This window comes from Thunnus maccoyii, chromosome 10 (genome assembly GCF_910596095.1).
Source record: "Thunnus maccoyii chromosome 10, fThuMac1.1, whole genome shotgun sequence".
NCBI classification, from domain to species: domain Eukaryota; kingdom Metazoa; phylum Chordata; class Actinopteri; order Scombriformes; family Scombridae; genus Thunnus; species Thunnus maccoyii.
The window spans coordinates 30,750,012-30,767,291 of NC_056542.1; the positions used below are offsets into that span (position 1 = coordinate 30,750,012).

The following is a 17,280-nucleotide window of genomic DNA, read 5'->3' on the forward strand; positions in this document are numbered from 1 at the left end:
GAAGATGTGGAGAACTTAAGTTATTGACTGTGTGATTGTACGTTCTATTTATTTTAAACAAATGTAAATTTAACATTAATCACAATACATAGCAGCTACATGTTATTACCACATGAGCCTGCAACCAACTGTATGCAGAGAAAAGACTTGTCTCATACATGCTCCTAACGTCCCATACAGTAAAAATGAAAACAAAAAAACAAAAAAACAAACAAAAACCTCTATTACAAGTGAAAGTATTAGTGATTAGAGTGAAGTAAGTACATCTGTGAAACACTGAGAAGTCCCACAACAACCTCCAGCAATAATGTAGGGCAGCCTATATGTAGCCTGAGAGACTAAACCCAGGGCAAACAGTCTTCCAAGCACTCGCTGCAGCGCTTGAAGTGTTTTGCTATGAGCTCACTGTAATAAGTGAAGGCGACTCATATGAGCACATTAACATTTTTATCAACTCAGATCTTTCTTGGTCTGAATTTTACTGGTTGGACAGTCAGAGGACACAGTTTAGAAAGATTTGGGTAAGAAAATCAGCCTGCTGTACAGTGAGGGGGTTTTGCTGGTGCTGAACTTTGTTGGCAATGATTTCACTGTATAAACTTGGAATCGGTGTTTAAAAAGTTACCTGTTTGCTGTACAAAAATCATTAGGTTAATAAGACTATCGTAAGATCCCAATGCAACATCAAAATATTTACATAATGAAGTTACACTGCTGTGCCAAATGCGTAAATTGCGCATCGCTGCAAAACCAACAACTATGCAACAACTAGCACATTATGGATGCCGCTGCTGTTTGACAACCACAACTATTTAATAAAGTCAAGGGAAAGGAGCCACAGCATGAGACAGTGTCTGAAAGCGGATATTTCACACCAAATATTTGAGAGTTGGCAGCGCTGTGAAGTTGACGGAGCTGAGCTCTGGTGGGTTCCGGCCCAATTTAACTACTGCCTATATATATTCCATATTACTCTTAAGCCTACATTCTTGGAATATTAATATCGATTCATTGATGTGTTCATATAAGCAGTATTTTAATGCTGTCAAGGTAGAGCTCATTTTAACAATTTGTACTAATCTATGACAATGCATATTGAATGAAGTTATATGTTTTACGTGTAAAATATTGATCTGAAATAAAGCTACTAACTATAGCTGTTAAATGTAGTGAAGTGAAAAGTACACTTGGTTAATTTCCACTTACCCAATAATTAGGATTTTGTAATGACTCATTTCTGACTTATTTCTATCTGATTTAGATTAGAACGACTCATATCCTTATCTGCGCTGTGGGCGTCAGACACATATTTTTTTCTCCATGGATACCAAATTTTTTTTTTTTAAATTACGTCATAACTGAACATACGAAACATTCGGTTCTTTATGCCTTAATGACACATGATGGTTTGATGCTTCTCCCATGTAGTTGATCCTAGATGAAATTGTTGCATAGCTGAACACACTTGCTCTATTTGGAAATACTTTGACTTATAAAAATGTCTTTCTTGTCATACACAGAGAGAGATTTCCAGGTACATGAGAATGACATTCTGTCTGGTAAATCTTGTAGGTACCTAGTACGGAATTTGAAGGGAGAGGGGAGCTTTGGGCAAGTAGCCCGGTGTATAAAATTGGACACCATGGAGGATGTGGCAGTCAAGATTATAAGGAAATATCCAACCTGGGCTGGTAAAAAAGAGGCATCTGCTCTGAAAGAAGTCAGTATTCTAGACATGAACAAGAACAACATGGTGAAGTTTTTTGAATCCTTCAAGTACAAAGGCCATGTTTGTGTAGTTTTGGAAATGTTAGACAAAAGTTTGCAAGACTTTGTAAATGAAAGGATGAAGCCACTGTGTGTGTCTGAGATTCGAGTTATCACGCAACAGCTGCTGGTGGCTCTAAACGCCCTGAAAGGCATAGGTCTGGTGCATGCAGACATCAAGCCAGATAATGTGATGCTGGTGAATCATCAGTTGCAGCCATTCAGGGTGAAACTGATTGACTTTGGTTTTACCATTCGGGTTTCCAAAATAAAGAGAGGCACTGCCGTTCAGGCTCTTGGTTACAGAGCTCCTGAGGTCATCCTTGGCCTCCGGTTGAGTGAGGCCATAGATATGTGGGCTCTTGGCTGCGTAATGGCATTCCTGTATCTGAGCCTGCACCTGTATCCTGTACGGTGCGAATACGAGATCATTAGAATCATCGTGCAGATGCAGGGTCAGCCCGACGATCGCCTGCTGAATGCTGGATCCCGTACTAAGGATTTTTTCAGCAAGAACAAAGGCTTCACCCAGCAACTATGGAGTATGAAGACAAGAACTGAATATGTGCTTGCAACAGGCCAGGAGTCCCAACGATGTAGGACCATTTCCAACAAGTACACTCGTCTGGACGACATGATAGCGGACCACCCAGAGCCGAAAACCACCACTGAGTATGAGGACACACTGGCGTTTATAAGTCTCCTCAAACGGATGCTGCGTGTGGATTCTGTCAAAAGAATTACCCCCACTGAAGCTCTGGGGCACCGGTTTATCACAATGAGACACTTTCCCAGAGACACTGATCCAGACCTTTATGTGGCATCATCCCGTGTGAACATGAGCGTGTGCCCACCCCAGGACTCACCAGTTGAAATAAACTGCTTTGTAACCTCCAGTGAAGTTTCACACTATGGAGCACCGGCCGTCAGCCCACACACCTTTTCAACCGCCACTGGTTGTGATGATAAAAGCAATGCTGGCAATAATGATGCCACAAATGGTGCAGCTTTACCTCCCTCCGTTAGCGGTCATCCAGATGGGTTCAACACGGGCAGTGATGGAGGATACTTTGTCTCAGTTAAAACACAGGCGATTAGGAGATTCTTTTCCAGCATGAGCAAGGCCATGTGTTGCTGCTCTGTAGATGTTGTGGATGATTGATGTCCTGAGAGAATCCACAGTAAAAAGTCATTACGGGTCAGTCAACACTGGGAGCTGTTTAGGATGATACCTCCAACCTTGAACTGGCCAGCTTCTGCCCATTGGTCTAAGTCTCAAATATCCATACTAAGGATTTTGTTCTCATGTGAGACTCCCACCCATCCAACACACACACACCTTCCATTTTTAACTTATTATTATCTGGTTAATTAATATAATAAACAAAATAAACTTTAAAATTGTGTTTGCTTTGTTTCTTTCCCCTCTGGTCACTCATCATCAGTGACACATCTATAACCTCTACATATGCATGTGCACCCACATATCCTTGTAACCAACTGCCCTCCTCCTCCTATAACACACACACACACACACACACACACACATGCACAATCCACATGAATTGAACTGTTGTCGTGTCACATCAGTTTTAACCAATACTTCAGCCTATGCTAAAGTATGTATAGGCATGTTTTTTCTATTGTGTCAGACTTTGTCAGATTATCCACTATGTTATGTGTCTTGTTTGACACGTGTTACGTCTTCTGATTCACCTTGCTGTTTGTTTTGTTTCAGGTGGATCATCAGATCCAACTGGGAACACCTGGGCCCAGTGTTCCCAGTCTACAAAGTCCTGGTTGCTTCTAACTCTTTCTCTCTCTCTCCTTCCCTGCAGGCACCTGTTTGGTTATGTTGCAGCCTTAGTTACTTTTTACGTTCCTTTTTATGTTCTGCACCTTACAACATACACACACTATCTTCACTGTCATGCACATCCTACACTACTGATTCCACTACATGTTCTTGTGTACTTTTGTTATATAATTAATTAATCTCAGCTTGATCAAATAAATTACATTTGTTAAAACCTTTAATATGCTGTGTCTCCTCATATTCTTCATGGTCCAAGTGACACCTACTGTATGTTATGTCTTCTTTAATGCGTCATGTCTTGTTACATCATCTTATGTCTTGTCTATATACCATGCTCCAAGACTGTATAGGACTGCTGGTCCTCCAGCGGCCACGGCCTCACAGATGCAGAACTTTTGTCTTATTTTTCTTTTACTGGCAGAAATGGGCTTCTGTAACAATATGCCCAATTCTTCATAATATATAAAAATACACAAGAATAGAAATTACATTTCAGAAGCACCATGTGGGGAAGTAAGAACAAAAGAGACTACAGAGAAAACATTTAACCTTTTCATTGACAGTAAAGGAAAGTCAAAAGACCCTTGGACATGTCAATGACTTTTTATATTGTGTATCATCCCATTCTACCTATAAAGGTAGAAAAATACCTGGTATTACTGTAATTTCCATATTTCCGCGGGTGCGTGAATGCAGCGTGCAGGTTGTGAAATTCTGTAGAGAAATGACGCAAAGAGACGGGTCACTTTCACTTCCCTCAACAGAAAGCTTCAGCACACTGTCTTACATTGTTTGGAAAGTAGCTTTAGTTTACAATAGTGACATTTAACTCCTGTTAGTTCCTTTCAACATTCAGCTTTTTTAAAGGGCGGTGTCACAGCACCTGGCGTGGACGCGACTCACTGGTAGGATTCATGCCGTTATACGTGCAGCACGCTTACAGGTCGCTTTTTCTGAGCTGGATCACAGAGTATTCAAACAAAGCTAATGACGCAACAAGCAGCGGTTATTTCCAATTTTGAAACTTTTAGTTGACTGAAAGACTGACGGTCTGCATTTCAGCACTAAATTTTACGCGAATGGTATTTATCAGCTTTGATAGCTGATAATAAATTGGAAGAAAGAAGTGTCAATGCCGCGGGTGTGTCACAACAGGAGGTGTCGAAGGATTTCGGAAACAGCTGAGGTAGAAAGAATGACTTGTGTGGCAAACTGTTTTATCATGGATCGAAATTCAAGTATTTAATAATATAATTATATAATATAAGTTAACAACTATAAGCTAAAAATAACTTGTCAGAGTGACAACCCGGTAAACAATTTCTGGGCAGCTGCCAATTAAACAAAGATGTTGTTAGACCTATTTCCCGTTGTGTATTTCAATTTACGGCTTTATTTATTTATTTCTGTACTATTTTTTGGTAATACTGCGACTGCCAATGCTTTAAAGTACATAGAAAATGTCCATTCTTGTATCAGAATCGGGTTAGGCTATGTATGTATGGACTTATTCAGACGTGTACTTTGTACCATGACGTGAACTCAATACCATGTAATTTATGGTCTTGAGTCAAAATGTCAAATCAGCAATATTATCTGGACTCAGCAAAACACAATTACAGATTTCTCCAATTATTGGTTATCATTAGTTGTAAGTAATGCGTCCAATTACAGTATCTGTGATATCTGTGTAGGGACTGTACCTTTAAAATACAGTGTATCTGTCTTGGCCAGGTCTTGTGTTGTGTTATCACAGAGGTGACTACCCTGCAGTAAATATGGGTCAGGTAGAAGAAGCCAACGTGTCGTGTCTGAACGTCCTGACCTGCCACAGAGAGCTTCTGGTGTCCAAGGTGAGGAGCATTCAATGTATCCTGGACAACCTGTTAGCATGTGGCTTCCTCTGTGAAGAAGATGTTGAGATCGTACAGCGAACCGCCACCAAGACAGATCAGGTAGGAAAACCAATGGCTATTCTTTTCTTAAGCTCTCAATTTGGATTTTTTAGAATCTAATATACTGTGTTGTATCTCTCTGTAATATATCCTGTTGTAAAAATCCAACACAAAGCATGAGGCACTGTTTATGAAATTGTAACAAATACTTTATTTCCATTGATTATTCTATAGGTGCGCAAAATCTTGGAGCTAGTCCAATGCAAAGGGGAAGAGGCCAGTGCATACTTAATTTACATCATATATAAAGTATGTGATGCATACATAGATCTCCGGCCATGGTTGAAAGAGATAAACTACAACCCAAGTGAAGATATGATGGTGATGAAGGTGGTTAACACAGATCCCAGTAAGTGCTGCAATAACTAATCCTTCTCTGTGCCTCATTTAAGTTTTCACAGTTATTCCTTTGTACAAAACTGGAGATAAACATTTATTTTCAAACTATAGAGCAATTTCCTTGCTTTCCCAGTTTTCAAAGACATTAAAAAAATCCAGTCAGGGCAACTTTATTGAGAAGCATAACATCATGAGTGACAATCAGTATGATTTTAGAGCTGAGTTGGCAGTAATGGAACTATGATAATGAATTGTTATTACAAAAAGCGTGGAAGTAGAGGATTGGCATACTCATCATCACTACATAACTACTTGGACAATGTGTATCAATGTCTTTCAAAATAAATATAATGAGACTAAAGTGTGGTGTTCCACAGGGCTCAGTTTAAGGTCTGCAATTGTTTATGCAAGATGTCTAAATGGTTTATTAGTTGCAGAATGATACAGTTTTCTTTGTTCCAGGAAGAATTAAAATAGGGTTCTGAGTATAGTTGAGAAATTAAATGTGTTAATGTGTTCATTAAATATTAATATAGAAATGGTTTAAAGGATAGCTTCAAACTTTTTTCAAGTCTGTCTTAAAACAACAGTCAGGTGTCCATATGAACAGTGAAAGAGGTTTTCCTCGCTGTAATCATTCCTCCTGTTCATACTGACTATTAAAAGATCCCCTTCAAATGTGCTTTCAATGTAAGTGATGGGGGCCAAAATCCACTGACAAAACTGAGAACCCATCCTTCAGTATAAATAAGCTGTCCTTTAATATAAGTCAAACAAAGTTTATAATTTTTGGAAATTGTATAGTAAATACAAATTACGAGTCACTGGGCCTAACTCTGGTTCTACTAATACCACTAAGAGTTTCTATATTGCACTAATTGGCAGTTATTTCCTCTAAGTCAGCAGGTATAATGAGAAGATGAGGCAAGAAATGAGCCGGGACACCAGCTTCATCATGTCGTACAGACAGCAAGAAGAGACCCGGCTGGAGGACCTCTACACCGACACACTGATGGAACTGTTGAACGACTGCAATGAAAGTATGGGCTTCTTGGAGAGTCTGGACCAGCTCCTTGGGGAGCATGCAGTCTTCAATCCCCAGGGTGAAACCATTTATGTAATGGGGGATGCCGGTGTGGGAAAATCAATCCTCCTGCAGAAACTCCAAAATCTGTGGTCCAAGAATGAGCTGCAGACAGATGCCATCTTCTTCTTTAAGTTCCGCTGTAGGATGTTCAGCACCTTCAAGGACACAGAGCAGATCTCCCTCAGAGACCTTTTGTTCAAATACAACTTCTACCCAGACCACGATCCTGATGATGAAGTGTTTGATTACATCTTGCGCTTCCCTGAGAAGGCTATTTTTACGTTTGACGGCTATGATGAGATTCAGGAGGATCTAGACCTGATGAATGTTCCTGAAGTAGCGTCACCGGAGGAGAAGGCACATCCTCTCCAGTTGCTTCTCAGTTTGCTCTGTGGGAAACTACTCAAGGGCTCGCAGAAGGTGCTGACAGCCCGGACAGGGATCGAAATCCAGAGCAGGGTGATCAGAAAGAAGGTGGCTCTCCGGGGGTTCTCCCCAGCTCATCTGAAGACCTACGTTGATCTGCACTTCAAGGAGAAGGAGCAGCGAGACCTGGTCTCAGTTCAGCTGGATGCTAGCCCCCACCTCTGCGGCCTGTGCTCCACCCCCCTGTTCTGCTGGATCGTATTCAAGAGCTTTACGCACCTGCAGACCATGCATGATAGTTTTCAGCTGCCTGACACCTGCATCACACTCAGTGACATCTTCCTCCTGCTGTCAGAGGTGTTCCTCAGCCGCTCAGCATCACCCACTCCATCTCTGCTGAAGAAAAGAACTCGCTGTGCCTCAGAGACATTCAAAGCAGGGCTCAGGCCCCTCACAGCATTTGCCAAGCTTGCTCTACAGGGTATGGAGAGAGGTAGCTTCATTTGTGGCCAAGAGGAGATTACTGCTTGCGGCTTGACAGAGGACGACCTACCACTGGGCTTTCTTAGAGCTGTTAGTGAGTATGATGCCAGCGAAAGCCCTGCTACCTTTGAATTCCTCCATATGACTCTGCAGTCTTTCTTGGCGGCGTTTGCTCTTGTGTTGGATGAAGAGGCTGCTGCCAGCTCCATCCTCAAGTTCTTCACAGAGTGCAGCAGGAGGAGGGAACGCTCCTGTCTGCCTTTTAACTTCTGTATTAGTGGATCTTCAAAGCCCAGTGAAAAGAAGCCGTTTACTACTAATGAACACCTTCAGTTTACTAATCTGTTCTTGTGTGGACTGCTGTCCAAAGCTAACAACAGCCTGATGCAGCATCTGGTCTCTCCTGTGTTACTAAAGAAAAAACGGAACTTACTAAAGTCATACCTCTCCACCAGTGTGAAGTCGCACCTCCAGGGCTTACCCCACCACATGAGTGAAGAGGGCAAGAAAGTTCATGTTCTGCCCAACTTCCTGTGGATGCTGAGGTGCATCTTCGAGACGGGGAGCAAAGACATCGCTCAGATGACAGCCAAAGGCATCACATCCAACTTCATCAAGATGGGTCACTGTAACGTGTTTTCAGGTGACTGCACCGCCCTGAACTTTGTACTGCAGCACCGTCAGAAGCTCCTGGGGCTCGACATGGACAACAACAATATCAGTGACTATGGGATGAAGCAGCTAAGGCCATCCTTCTGTAAGATGAGAATAGTGAGGTAAGAATCATGTTTCTAAATGTCCTCTATTCTTAAGTCTAGTAAATCCAAACTCTTTGTATGATATATATATATATATATATATATATATATATATATATATATATATAACTGTATGCATTATCAAACATGCTCGCCTGCAGATTTTGCGTCAATCAACTGTCAGACATCAGCATTGAGATTCTTGCAGAGGAGCTGTGCAAGCAGAAAATTGTGGAGGTCTTGGGGTGAGTAAACAAGTCCATTTTTCCAGACTGATAATCTGCATTTCTCCCCAAAAGAGTGTCTGAGCTTGAGGTGAGATTGTGTAAGAAAGAGGAGTGGCTCTGTGTCTTTCCTTCAACTTACCCCCCAAAAAGTAGCAAATGGACTGGTTATAGCCACAGTTATCCATAACATGAAACAATTTATTTATTTCTGTAGATGTTTTTTTGTGGAATAAATGCTTGAACTTCTTGTGGAGAGTTTGACTACTGGTTTTCAAGAATCATGAATCATATAGTATTATCTTGTGGTAGGACAGTCTGAACAAAATATAGAAGCGAGTGTGTCCTCAGCAGCAGGAACTGGCAGTTTTAAAAAGAAAGAATCAGGGACAAATTGATGAAAAAAAAGGTAGCACACACAATTTTGGTTCAGATACATAATGGTACTTTGAATGTACAAAATCTTAGGGATACAAAAATTGTCTTGAAAATAAAGGTAGGCTACAAAAAGCTTTTACCCCCCAAAACTAAAATTCTGCTCTAGTAAAGTAAAACGTGTGTTTCTAAAAATGTGTGCTTTTGTTCTCAGGCTTTACAGCAATAACATCACAGATGTCGGAGCCAAGCTAATTGCTCAGATAGTTGAGGAATGCCCAAAGCTGAGAGTTCTCAAGTAAGATATCAATTCGAACTTGTGCCAAGACACATCAAATAATATATATTTGTTTTTATGTATTTTAATTAATGTTGTCCTTACTTTTCCTTCAGGCTTGGTAAAAACAAGATCACCAGTGTTGGTGGGAAGTATCTGGCCAGTGCAATTCAGAAGAGCAAGAGCATATTTGATGTGGGGTAAGACTTCACTGCTGTAAAACTTCTTTGTGTGTCAGGATCAGTTAATCAAGGATTACCTCTTATACAGCTACTACTTTACTTGAAGGTGGTAAAATTTTAAAGAAAAAGCCAATGATGTGTAACATCTACGGATCAAGAGCAACATCAGATTGAGTAGCAATGTTGCTATGGTGGCTTGACAGGATTAATGGAGGAAGGTTTCAGATAGTGTAAAAAATTGTTTTATGCCCATCCCTCAAGCACTACAAAACATGTTACCTTGAAAAAAGTCAGGTAAAATGTGACATGTTAATCCTTTTCACACTTACATTCATTCATTCACACTGAAACAAATGAAGGCAAATGTGACAAATCATAAGAATACATCAAGATAAACAAGACACACAAATCCAAAACATTTTATATGTATATTGTAGAAGTTCTCTCAAGACTTTATATGATGCGTGTTCTTAAAATTTGAAGTGGAAGCATGACAACATGTCAAATTCTATTTAGGATAATGCAGCAGGATAGCAGGAGTTAGACAGGCCCTTTGTGTTTGTACATGTCTTACTGCAGCTCATCATGAAGGTTTTGATGTCTCTGTTTCCAGAATGTGGGGGAACACCATCGGTGATGAGGGAGCAGAAGCATTCGCGGAAGCTTTGAGGCACCACCCAAGTCTTACCAATCTCAGGTGAGAAAGGAACCACTCACAAACTCAATATAAAACCCCTGACTAAAACTCATTGACTCATCATTTCTGTGTTTCTATTCCAGCCTCTCAGCCAATGGCATCACATCAAAAGGCGCAAAGATCCTGGCAGAAGCACTGAAAGAGAACAGCTGCCTCAGGATATTCTGGTAGGCAGGTCATTTAGTTTGAGTTTGAGTGATTTTTGCTGTTGTGTGTATAGAACTCCAACTCTGTGCTGTTGTAGGTTGGTGCAGAATGAGATATGTGATGATGCAGCTCCATACTTGGCTCAGTTGGTCCAAGCAGACACTGGTCTAAGCCACCTCTGGTAAGCAAAAAAAAAACACATTCTGTATTTACTCACATGATGTCACTGTGCACCCAACCTCTGATGCTGCTGAATACGCTGGTCAGACATTGATAGTTAGAAACTCACCTGCTTGGTATATTTGTCTGCAGGTTAATCAATAACCGCTTCACTGTGGACGGGATGAAACACTTCGCTGAGGCCCTTTCTCACAACACAGCACTTAAAGAGATATGGTGAGGAACAGTTGAAGTTTATTTTAGTCATTTATGCAGTTCATTTTGATAATGCATTTAAACTCCAAATTCATTCAGATTAAGGAAATTTGGTTGATTATGAGTCAAACAAATGTCTTTCTTTAGTGGAGAAAGGTAGATTATCTCTATCTATCTATATCAGTTATGGAGATTTGATCTGGCAGATGAGTTAAGAGTCCAAAAACATCCATTAGCATTATTATTGATAGATATAAATTGATATTATTGATAAGAATAATACCACAAATTCTATTGCCAATATAATCCATATCAATGAAACATAACTAACTGCGTAATTTTAGTATTCATTAGGGTGTCACACAATCTCTTTACAGCATCAGGATCACTTTCTTGTATTCTCCCTCTGAATATAATAATGTGTTTGGACTTAAATGAATGTCTGATGGGGTGTGATCATGTTCCTACAGTGTGAAAGGAAACCAGATCTCTGAAGAGGAACAGAAACAGTTTGTGGAAACGAAAAGGCTGCGATTTTACTGACCGGGCACTAATGTGGGAAGGAGCCATGTGCACAAGTTGAATAATTGCTGCATGATAGAGAATATCTAGCATGTGTTCACTGCATGCGAAGTGGTAGTATTAGCTTAAGCTAATATGCTACACTGTATGATTTTACCTGGTTGCACCTGTTTGGACTGCTGAGAACACAAAGTCACACTTTGTGCTGTAATGGAAACACTGTATATTTATCACTAGTTGAGGAATCTTTTTTTTGCTTTTTTTTGAATGTCTGTTTCAGTTTTCATATGGGGGATGTTTACCTGAAATTTTTCCCAAATGTTTGGCAGTTTTACATGTCTGTTACAAAAAAAAGGAAGTGGAAGCACTGTTAACAAGAAAACAATGACTTCCTTCTTCATTACCACATTCATAGATTTAAGGCACATTGTTTTGTTTTGTTTGAATATATGAACAATAACTTTACATTATTTATGATTTTACTATTACTTGAGGTGCTGTGTGTTACATGTGTTAAGGTGTACTTCAGTCTGAACACAACAGCATAATTATAATGTTTACTGTTGGGATTCCAGTTGCCAGTGTATCAACTCCCCCCCCCCCCCATGGATTCAGACAGCGCTGGCGGTGAAAAGGCTGACGGCCTCTGGTGACATGGGACACTTAGTGTATATGAACAAAACATGGAGCTCAGTTAATCATGCTGCTAGTCTTTCCCTCTATAGAGCTTTTTCACAGCAGACATTTGACTCGTAGCAGGAAAAGCACAGGTGTCACTAATAAAATATGTGTTCCAGTCACATGACAGTGAACCAGCAGCATTGCCCTGACACTGACACACCTACGTAGAAGGCAGCCATAACTCATGTTGCAAATTCCTCCTGTACTTTCTCTGCTATCACATGTTAAAATGTCTGCTGTGAAAAAGTCAGTTTATTGTGATTCAATACAATGTACTGTATGAGGCAGCTCCTTCCTGCTTAGTCATCCAAAGCACACAGCAAATCACTTATCATCATCCACCCTTTAAAAGAGTGTTTTAGTATTGCACTTTCATAAAGTTTAAGGATTTGTGTAAAACGGATTTAAGAGAGAATAGTCAAACTTTAAGCAGCAAAGGCTGAGATGTCCTGACCTTTAATTCACACACTATAATAATAACACACTATCATGTAGTTGTACATGCTCTAGTAATTTGATAAATTGAGCATGTTGTACAAAAGGTGGACTTCCTGACTGAATGTTCACTGAGCTCCATGTCATATTTTTATCTAGAAAAGTAAGTACAGTAGGACACCCAGCTGATCAGACGGCTGGATTTTTACTTATAAATTTGACTAGCTTCAAACACTAAATAACACGGCATAAAAATAAGTAAAAGATGATTGGTATCCAAAGGAATCACTCCTAGCTGTTTTTGTACATAGTCTTACATAAAAGAAATGTATGTTTATTGTGATTTTTTTTTCACTTATATATTTAACAGTGCGCATTTACTGGTAATGCTTGTTTGGGCTCAGAACTGCCAAGAAATAAATGATTAAAACACAAAAAAAAATCTAAAAAGTGCTTGACTGATTCAGTAGTAGCTCATTTAAGGCTTGTCTTAGGACTGCACCAATGTAGTTCTGAGTCAAGACATGCAACCCTCCCAGTTCCTCCCACACGACACCACCACATCCAGGGGACTTCTCACCGCACGTGCAATCGGGGAAACTCAAAGTGAGTATGACGATAGCTGCAAAACAAAATGCAGTGGAGAACAGAAGTTGACCCAACCTAGAGAGAAAGCTACAAGGTTAATTCTGACTGCTTTCATAGAATATTTAGCATGAAGTTATGATATCCTTTACAGCATACTGTAAATGTTGTAAAGCAATGAAATAAAGAGATTACTGCCTCACTAGTTCAATTGTCTCCTTACAAACTGACTGAAAAACAGCTTTGTTTATCTGACAAATGGTCACAAGGGCCACTTACTTTTGAAAGCTTTCAGCCACATCACAATTTTTTACACTATCTAAACCAAGCAACTCCCTCCACTAAGGGAGGCCCCTTAGTGGAGGGAGTTGCTTGGTTTAGTTGTGTTCTGGTGTTCATAGACTGCTGATGTCTGACAAAGGGGTCAAAGGTCATTAAACCAGAAAAATCAAGGACGCTGTCCAAATCTGATGCTAGAAACCATCCTTAAACAGAGCAGAGACAGGAGTTACTATCTCCCCCAATTTACCTCTACTTGTTATCACATGACCAAAACACCAAACATATGTGATAGCAACTAAACTCTGCTCCATTCTGATCTCCCACAATGTCAGACTATGTCACACCATAGAATTTAAGCTTTCCTCAAATTCCACCTCTCTTGTATTACTTCATCTTACACTGGCTTTTCCTCTGCACTTTTTCATTTTCATCCTAACTTACAGGTTCTTGTCTTTTTGTGAGGTGAATGAGTCATTGTGCTATTGGAGGCAACTGTTAGGAACAATAAAAAAAACCCACAAGGACAGGAAGTTGAATGTCATCATTGTATCTATTAAGGCCAGATCTGTTGCACTTTTCCGCTAAAACTCAGACAGAAATTAAAAGACATCACTAGTCACAGTCAAACCTGCTCACAGAAATCATTCCAGTAATCAGTTATGAAAACAATGATAAATAATAATTGGTTGCAGAAGTCAGTCAAAGTGAGAGACGAAGGTACAGTATGAGCCCTGTGAAATGTCCATCAATCAGCCAATGTCCAGACTGTTGCTGCCAACAGAGAACAGCATGATGAGGAGAGTTCACACTTTCAGATGAGTCTGCAGCACCACCGTGTGGCGGGGACAGTGTATTACATGGCTCAGCTAATCTCTGTGTGGCTGTCAGGTTATATGTCCAGTATGATGAAGCAGCAGTAGTCATGAGTGTGGCGGGGTGGATCCCAAAACTCCAAAAGTTCACTCCACTTTTCTGCAGTGACCCAGAAACTGATGCAGTTTCTTTGACCCCGTATTATAACCCCGGCCACAACAAGACATAGTGGAAAAATATATTTTAAAAAAAGAACTTGAAAGATAAAAGCAAAAATTGTAAAGGATTATTACATAAAGGATGATATGCTTTAAAGGGGTACTCCAGTGATTTAGTACTGCACTTTCATAAAGTGACAGGACTTGTGAGACAGATTAAAGACAGGATGGTGAAAAGTGAAGCAGCAGAGGCCGAGATATCCTGACTTTTAATGCCAATATAGCACTGAATCCATAAAATTTGGGTTTAATTACTTTAAATAATATACATCTGTTTGCTTATTCGGACTCTTCTGTATTATTTAGCACAAAGTTGGATATATTAGAACATGAGTTTCACAGTTGCAATTTTGACAGACTTTCTGGTATACATCTGTACTGTCCAAGCCCAAAGTGAGATTACCTATGTGATACCTCCTCCAGAGCCACAGAGAGCGTTCTGTTTTCACAGGCTGGGTGGGATCAACAATGATGAGTAACTGACTTTGCCATTTAAAATCAGTGGAGTGTCCCTTTAATTCCAGTATCTTGTAGGCTGAAGAAAGACATTCATCCATCAGTGTGTGTTAGGACTACATGAGGCTGTGGCTCATGTCAACTGGGTGTAGCACAAACAAAATCTGAAAAGAACTCATAATCATCATGATTGTAAATTGATTCATTAATATGTTATAATGTGTTATGTCCACTTGATTAATTGCAGTAAGTTACTTCATTTCTCATGAACTATCCTCCTCTCACTCAGAAGCATTCCTGTCCTTTCAGGAGGTAACTAAATGACGTGAGGAGAAACAGCAGCAAGGGCAGGTGGAGGACATTTGGGACAATTTCTCTCTTGTTAACCAACATTTTTTGGATGAAAAAATGTCCACACCCTCATTACACACCTCCGCATGGAGGCACAGTTACACAACATTTCTTACGAAGTTTCTAGAGAGGAGATAAAGAAGCAGTTTGTTTTCCTCAGTATAACATTATGATCAGGATGGTGAGATGAGCGCTGGGATCTGAGTCGTAGACAAAAGGAGGTTGTGAAAGAAAACAATGATAAACTCTAAAAGAATTTCTGAGCTTTGGGATCCACTCAGTGATGTCATCGATGAGCTCCTCCTCTCTGGTTGGAGGCAAGCTTGTCAGTGAATTCAGATGTGATGGTTTTTCACTGGATTAAAAATCTGTAGACTCCACGGTAGAGGTCTTCAGGCAAACCTGACCCCCTGAAAACCCGAGAAGTCCAGTCATTCCAAGGTTGCCTTGGCCAACTTCACTTGGTCTGGGTCTGTAGAAATGCAAGAACTTTGATTGAAATTTTGATTGGAGCTGCCAGGACCCGAGACCAGCCGACACACCACACATTACTGGCTTCAACCGTGATTGAAATGATGTTTGTTGATGACCCGGTGTGATTAAACTAGCAATTTTACAGAAAAAATTGTGTTTTGATGTTCACATTTGCTGCATATTAATTCTGTTGTAATGCAAAAGAGTTTGTTTCAGCTGGTGTCTTCCTCTGTGTGCAGGCTCAGTGATGATCAGCCTCTTTGAAACATGTTATTACAGTGAAGAATGAATCAAGCGCTGCATAGAAATGAGCACAAAGCAGATTACAAAGAAACTGTGTGGCAGTACAGACTTATGAATATTTAAATAATGATGAGGTTTTCTACCCAGAACCCACTCCAATAACTATTTTTTATTGTTATATCTGTTTATTTCTTCTTTTTTTTAATTTTATTTCTTTCATTTTTTGAGTCAATGTAATGCTACATGATCTCCAACAGTGTTGTTCATATTATGTTGCACCTGACTCTAATTATCAGATTAACCTTGATCTTTTTATTTAATGACTTTTCATAATCTTATGATATTTGCTTTGAAACATGATTTTGAACTGATTACGTTTCAAGAGCAGCCAAAGAGAATAATGTGTTGGGTTTTATTAAGGTCAGAAAAGACAAAAACTGAATTAAAATGATTGATTATTCTATTGACAGAAAAAAATATCAACAATCATTTTAAGTCATTGTTTAAAGAAAACATTCTAGCAACTTTTGCTTCTCCTATGTGATGCTTTCCTGCTTTTGACTGTTTTATATTACTATAAGGTGAATATTTGGGGGTTTTGACTGTAAGTCATTCAAAAGAAGCACTTTCATGACATCACCTTGGGCTGTGTGAAATTGTGACTATTCGTGACTATTTTATTGTTTAACTCAATTAATTCATTTATTTTACACATACAGACAGCATAGTGGTTGTTGGGACCCCAAACTATGAGGCAGTGAAGCCAACCTCAACATGGGTTTACTGAGCCTGCACACTGAAGAAAACATCAGCTGAGATGCACAGTATGTGTTGTTACTCTGCATTACCAAAGAATGAAGATACATTAAATGACAACTTCAAAACTGTGAACCAGTTTACCTTCAGTTGTTACTAATACTACCACAGGCTATAATGAATACTCAGCCTATACAAATGACATCTGGCTATGATGAACATGATGAAAACAGTCTGAGCTTCTTTTTCTATGAAGTAACAGCTGAAAAAACAGTAAATTTGACAAAAAAGAAACTCCTACTTACTGGTGCTTTCAATCACATCTCATGGTCTACATCATCGGATAGAGCTGACTCCATCTGTCAGTGAAGACTGTGAGATGCAGTTGAAAACTTTCTAAAAAGCTAGTAAGTGGACATTGAGTGACTGACTGATATTTTTCAAGGTCAGAAAATACAGATGTGGTTCAATCTCTGCATATTTCTTTTCAGCTCAGGTTCAGGTAGATAGCTTCAGGACTGGGTGCAGGTTTTTGTTCCCATGAAGACCTCTACTCCATGGTGTGATTTATTGGAAAGCACTGATGAATGTGTGTGTGTGTATATATATATATATA

At 39.7% G+C, this 17,280-nt stretch overlaps 2 protein-coding genes across 5 annotated transcripts; both read left to right on the plus strand.

Annotated features, from left to right (window-relative positions):
* Positions 1-1,439: 1,439 nt before the first annotated feature.
* LOC121906106 (homeodomain-interacting protein kinase 1-like) lies at positions 1,440-3,251 on the plus strand. The gene has a single exon (XM_042424782.1). It carries the CDS (start codon positions 1,499-1,501, stop codon positions 2,927-2,929), a length of 1,431 nt encoding a protein of 476 aa, XP_042280716.1. The 5' UTR covers positions 1,440-1,498; the 3' UTR covers positions 2,930-3,251.
* A 1,049-nt stretch (positions 3,252-4,300) lies between these two features.
* nod1 (nucleotide-binding oligomerization domain containing 1) lies at positions 4,301-12,823 on the plus strand. Of its 4 annotated transcripts, none has more exons than XM_042425117.1 (12): positions 4,301-4,769; positions 5,318-5,538; positions 5,713-5,887; positions 6,777-8,589; positions 8,733-8,816; positions 9,385-9,468; positions 9,564-9,647; positions 10,243-10,326; positions 10,410-10,493; positions 10,571-10,654; positions 10,786-10,869; positions 11,319-12,823. In XM_042425117.1, exons 2-12 carry the CDS (start codon positions 5,362-5,364, stop codon positions 11,389-11,391), a joined length of 2,826 nt encoding a protein of 941 aa, XP_042281051.1. In that variant the 5' UTR covers positions 4,301-4,769; positions 5,318-5,361; the 3' UTR covers positions 11,392-12,823. The 4 variants fall into 4 exon arrangements, with proteins under 4 accessions (XP_042281051.1, XP_042281053.1, XP_042281055.1 ...); XM_042425119.1 differs by having other exon boundaries at positions 4,301-4,488; XM_042425121.1 differs by lacking the exons at positions 4,301-4,769; positions 5,318-5,538 and having other exon boundaries at positions 5,800-5,887; positions 6,781-8,589.
* Positions 12,824-17,280: the final 4,457 nt, after the last annotated feature.

Excerpts from the sequence above, each read along its gene's own strand:
- LOC121906106 (XM_042424782.1), top strand. The coding sequence starts at position 1,499 with ATGTCTTTCTTGTCATACACAGAGAGAGATTTCCAGGTACATGAGAAT.
- nod1 (XM_042425117.1), top strand. The coding sequence starts at position 5,362 with ATGGGTCAGGTAGAAGAAGCCAACGTGTCGTGTCTGAACGTCCTGACC. Across the intron at positions 8,817-9,384 it reads AAAATTGTGGAGGTCTTGGG|GCTTTACAGCAATAACATCA; the intron begins GTGAGTAAACAA and ends TTTTGTTCTCAG. Across the intron at positions 10,870-11,318 it reads ACAGCACTTAAAGAGATATG|TGTGAAAGGAAACCAGATCT; the intron begins GTGAGGAACAGT and ends ATGTTCCTACAG.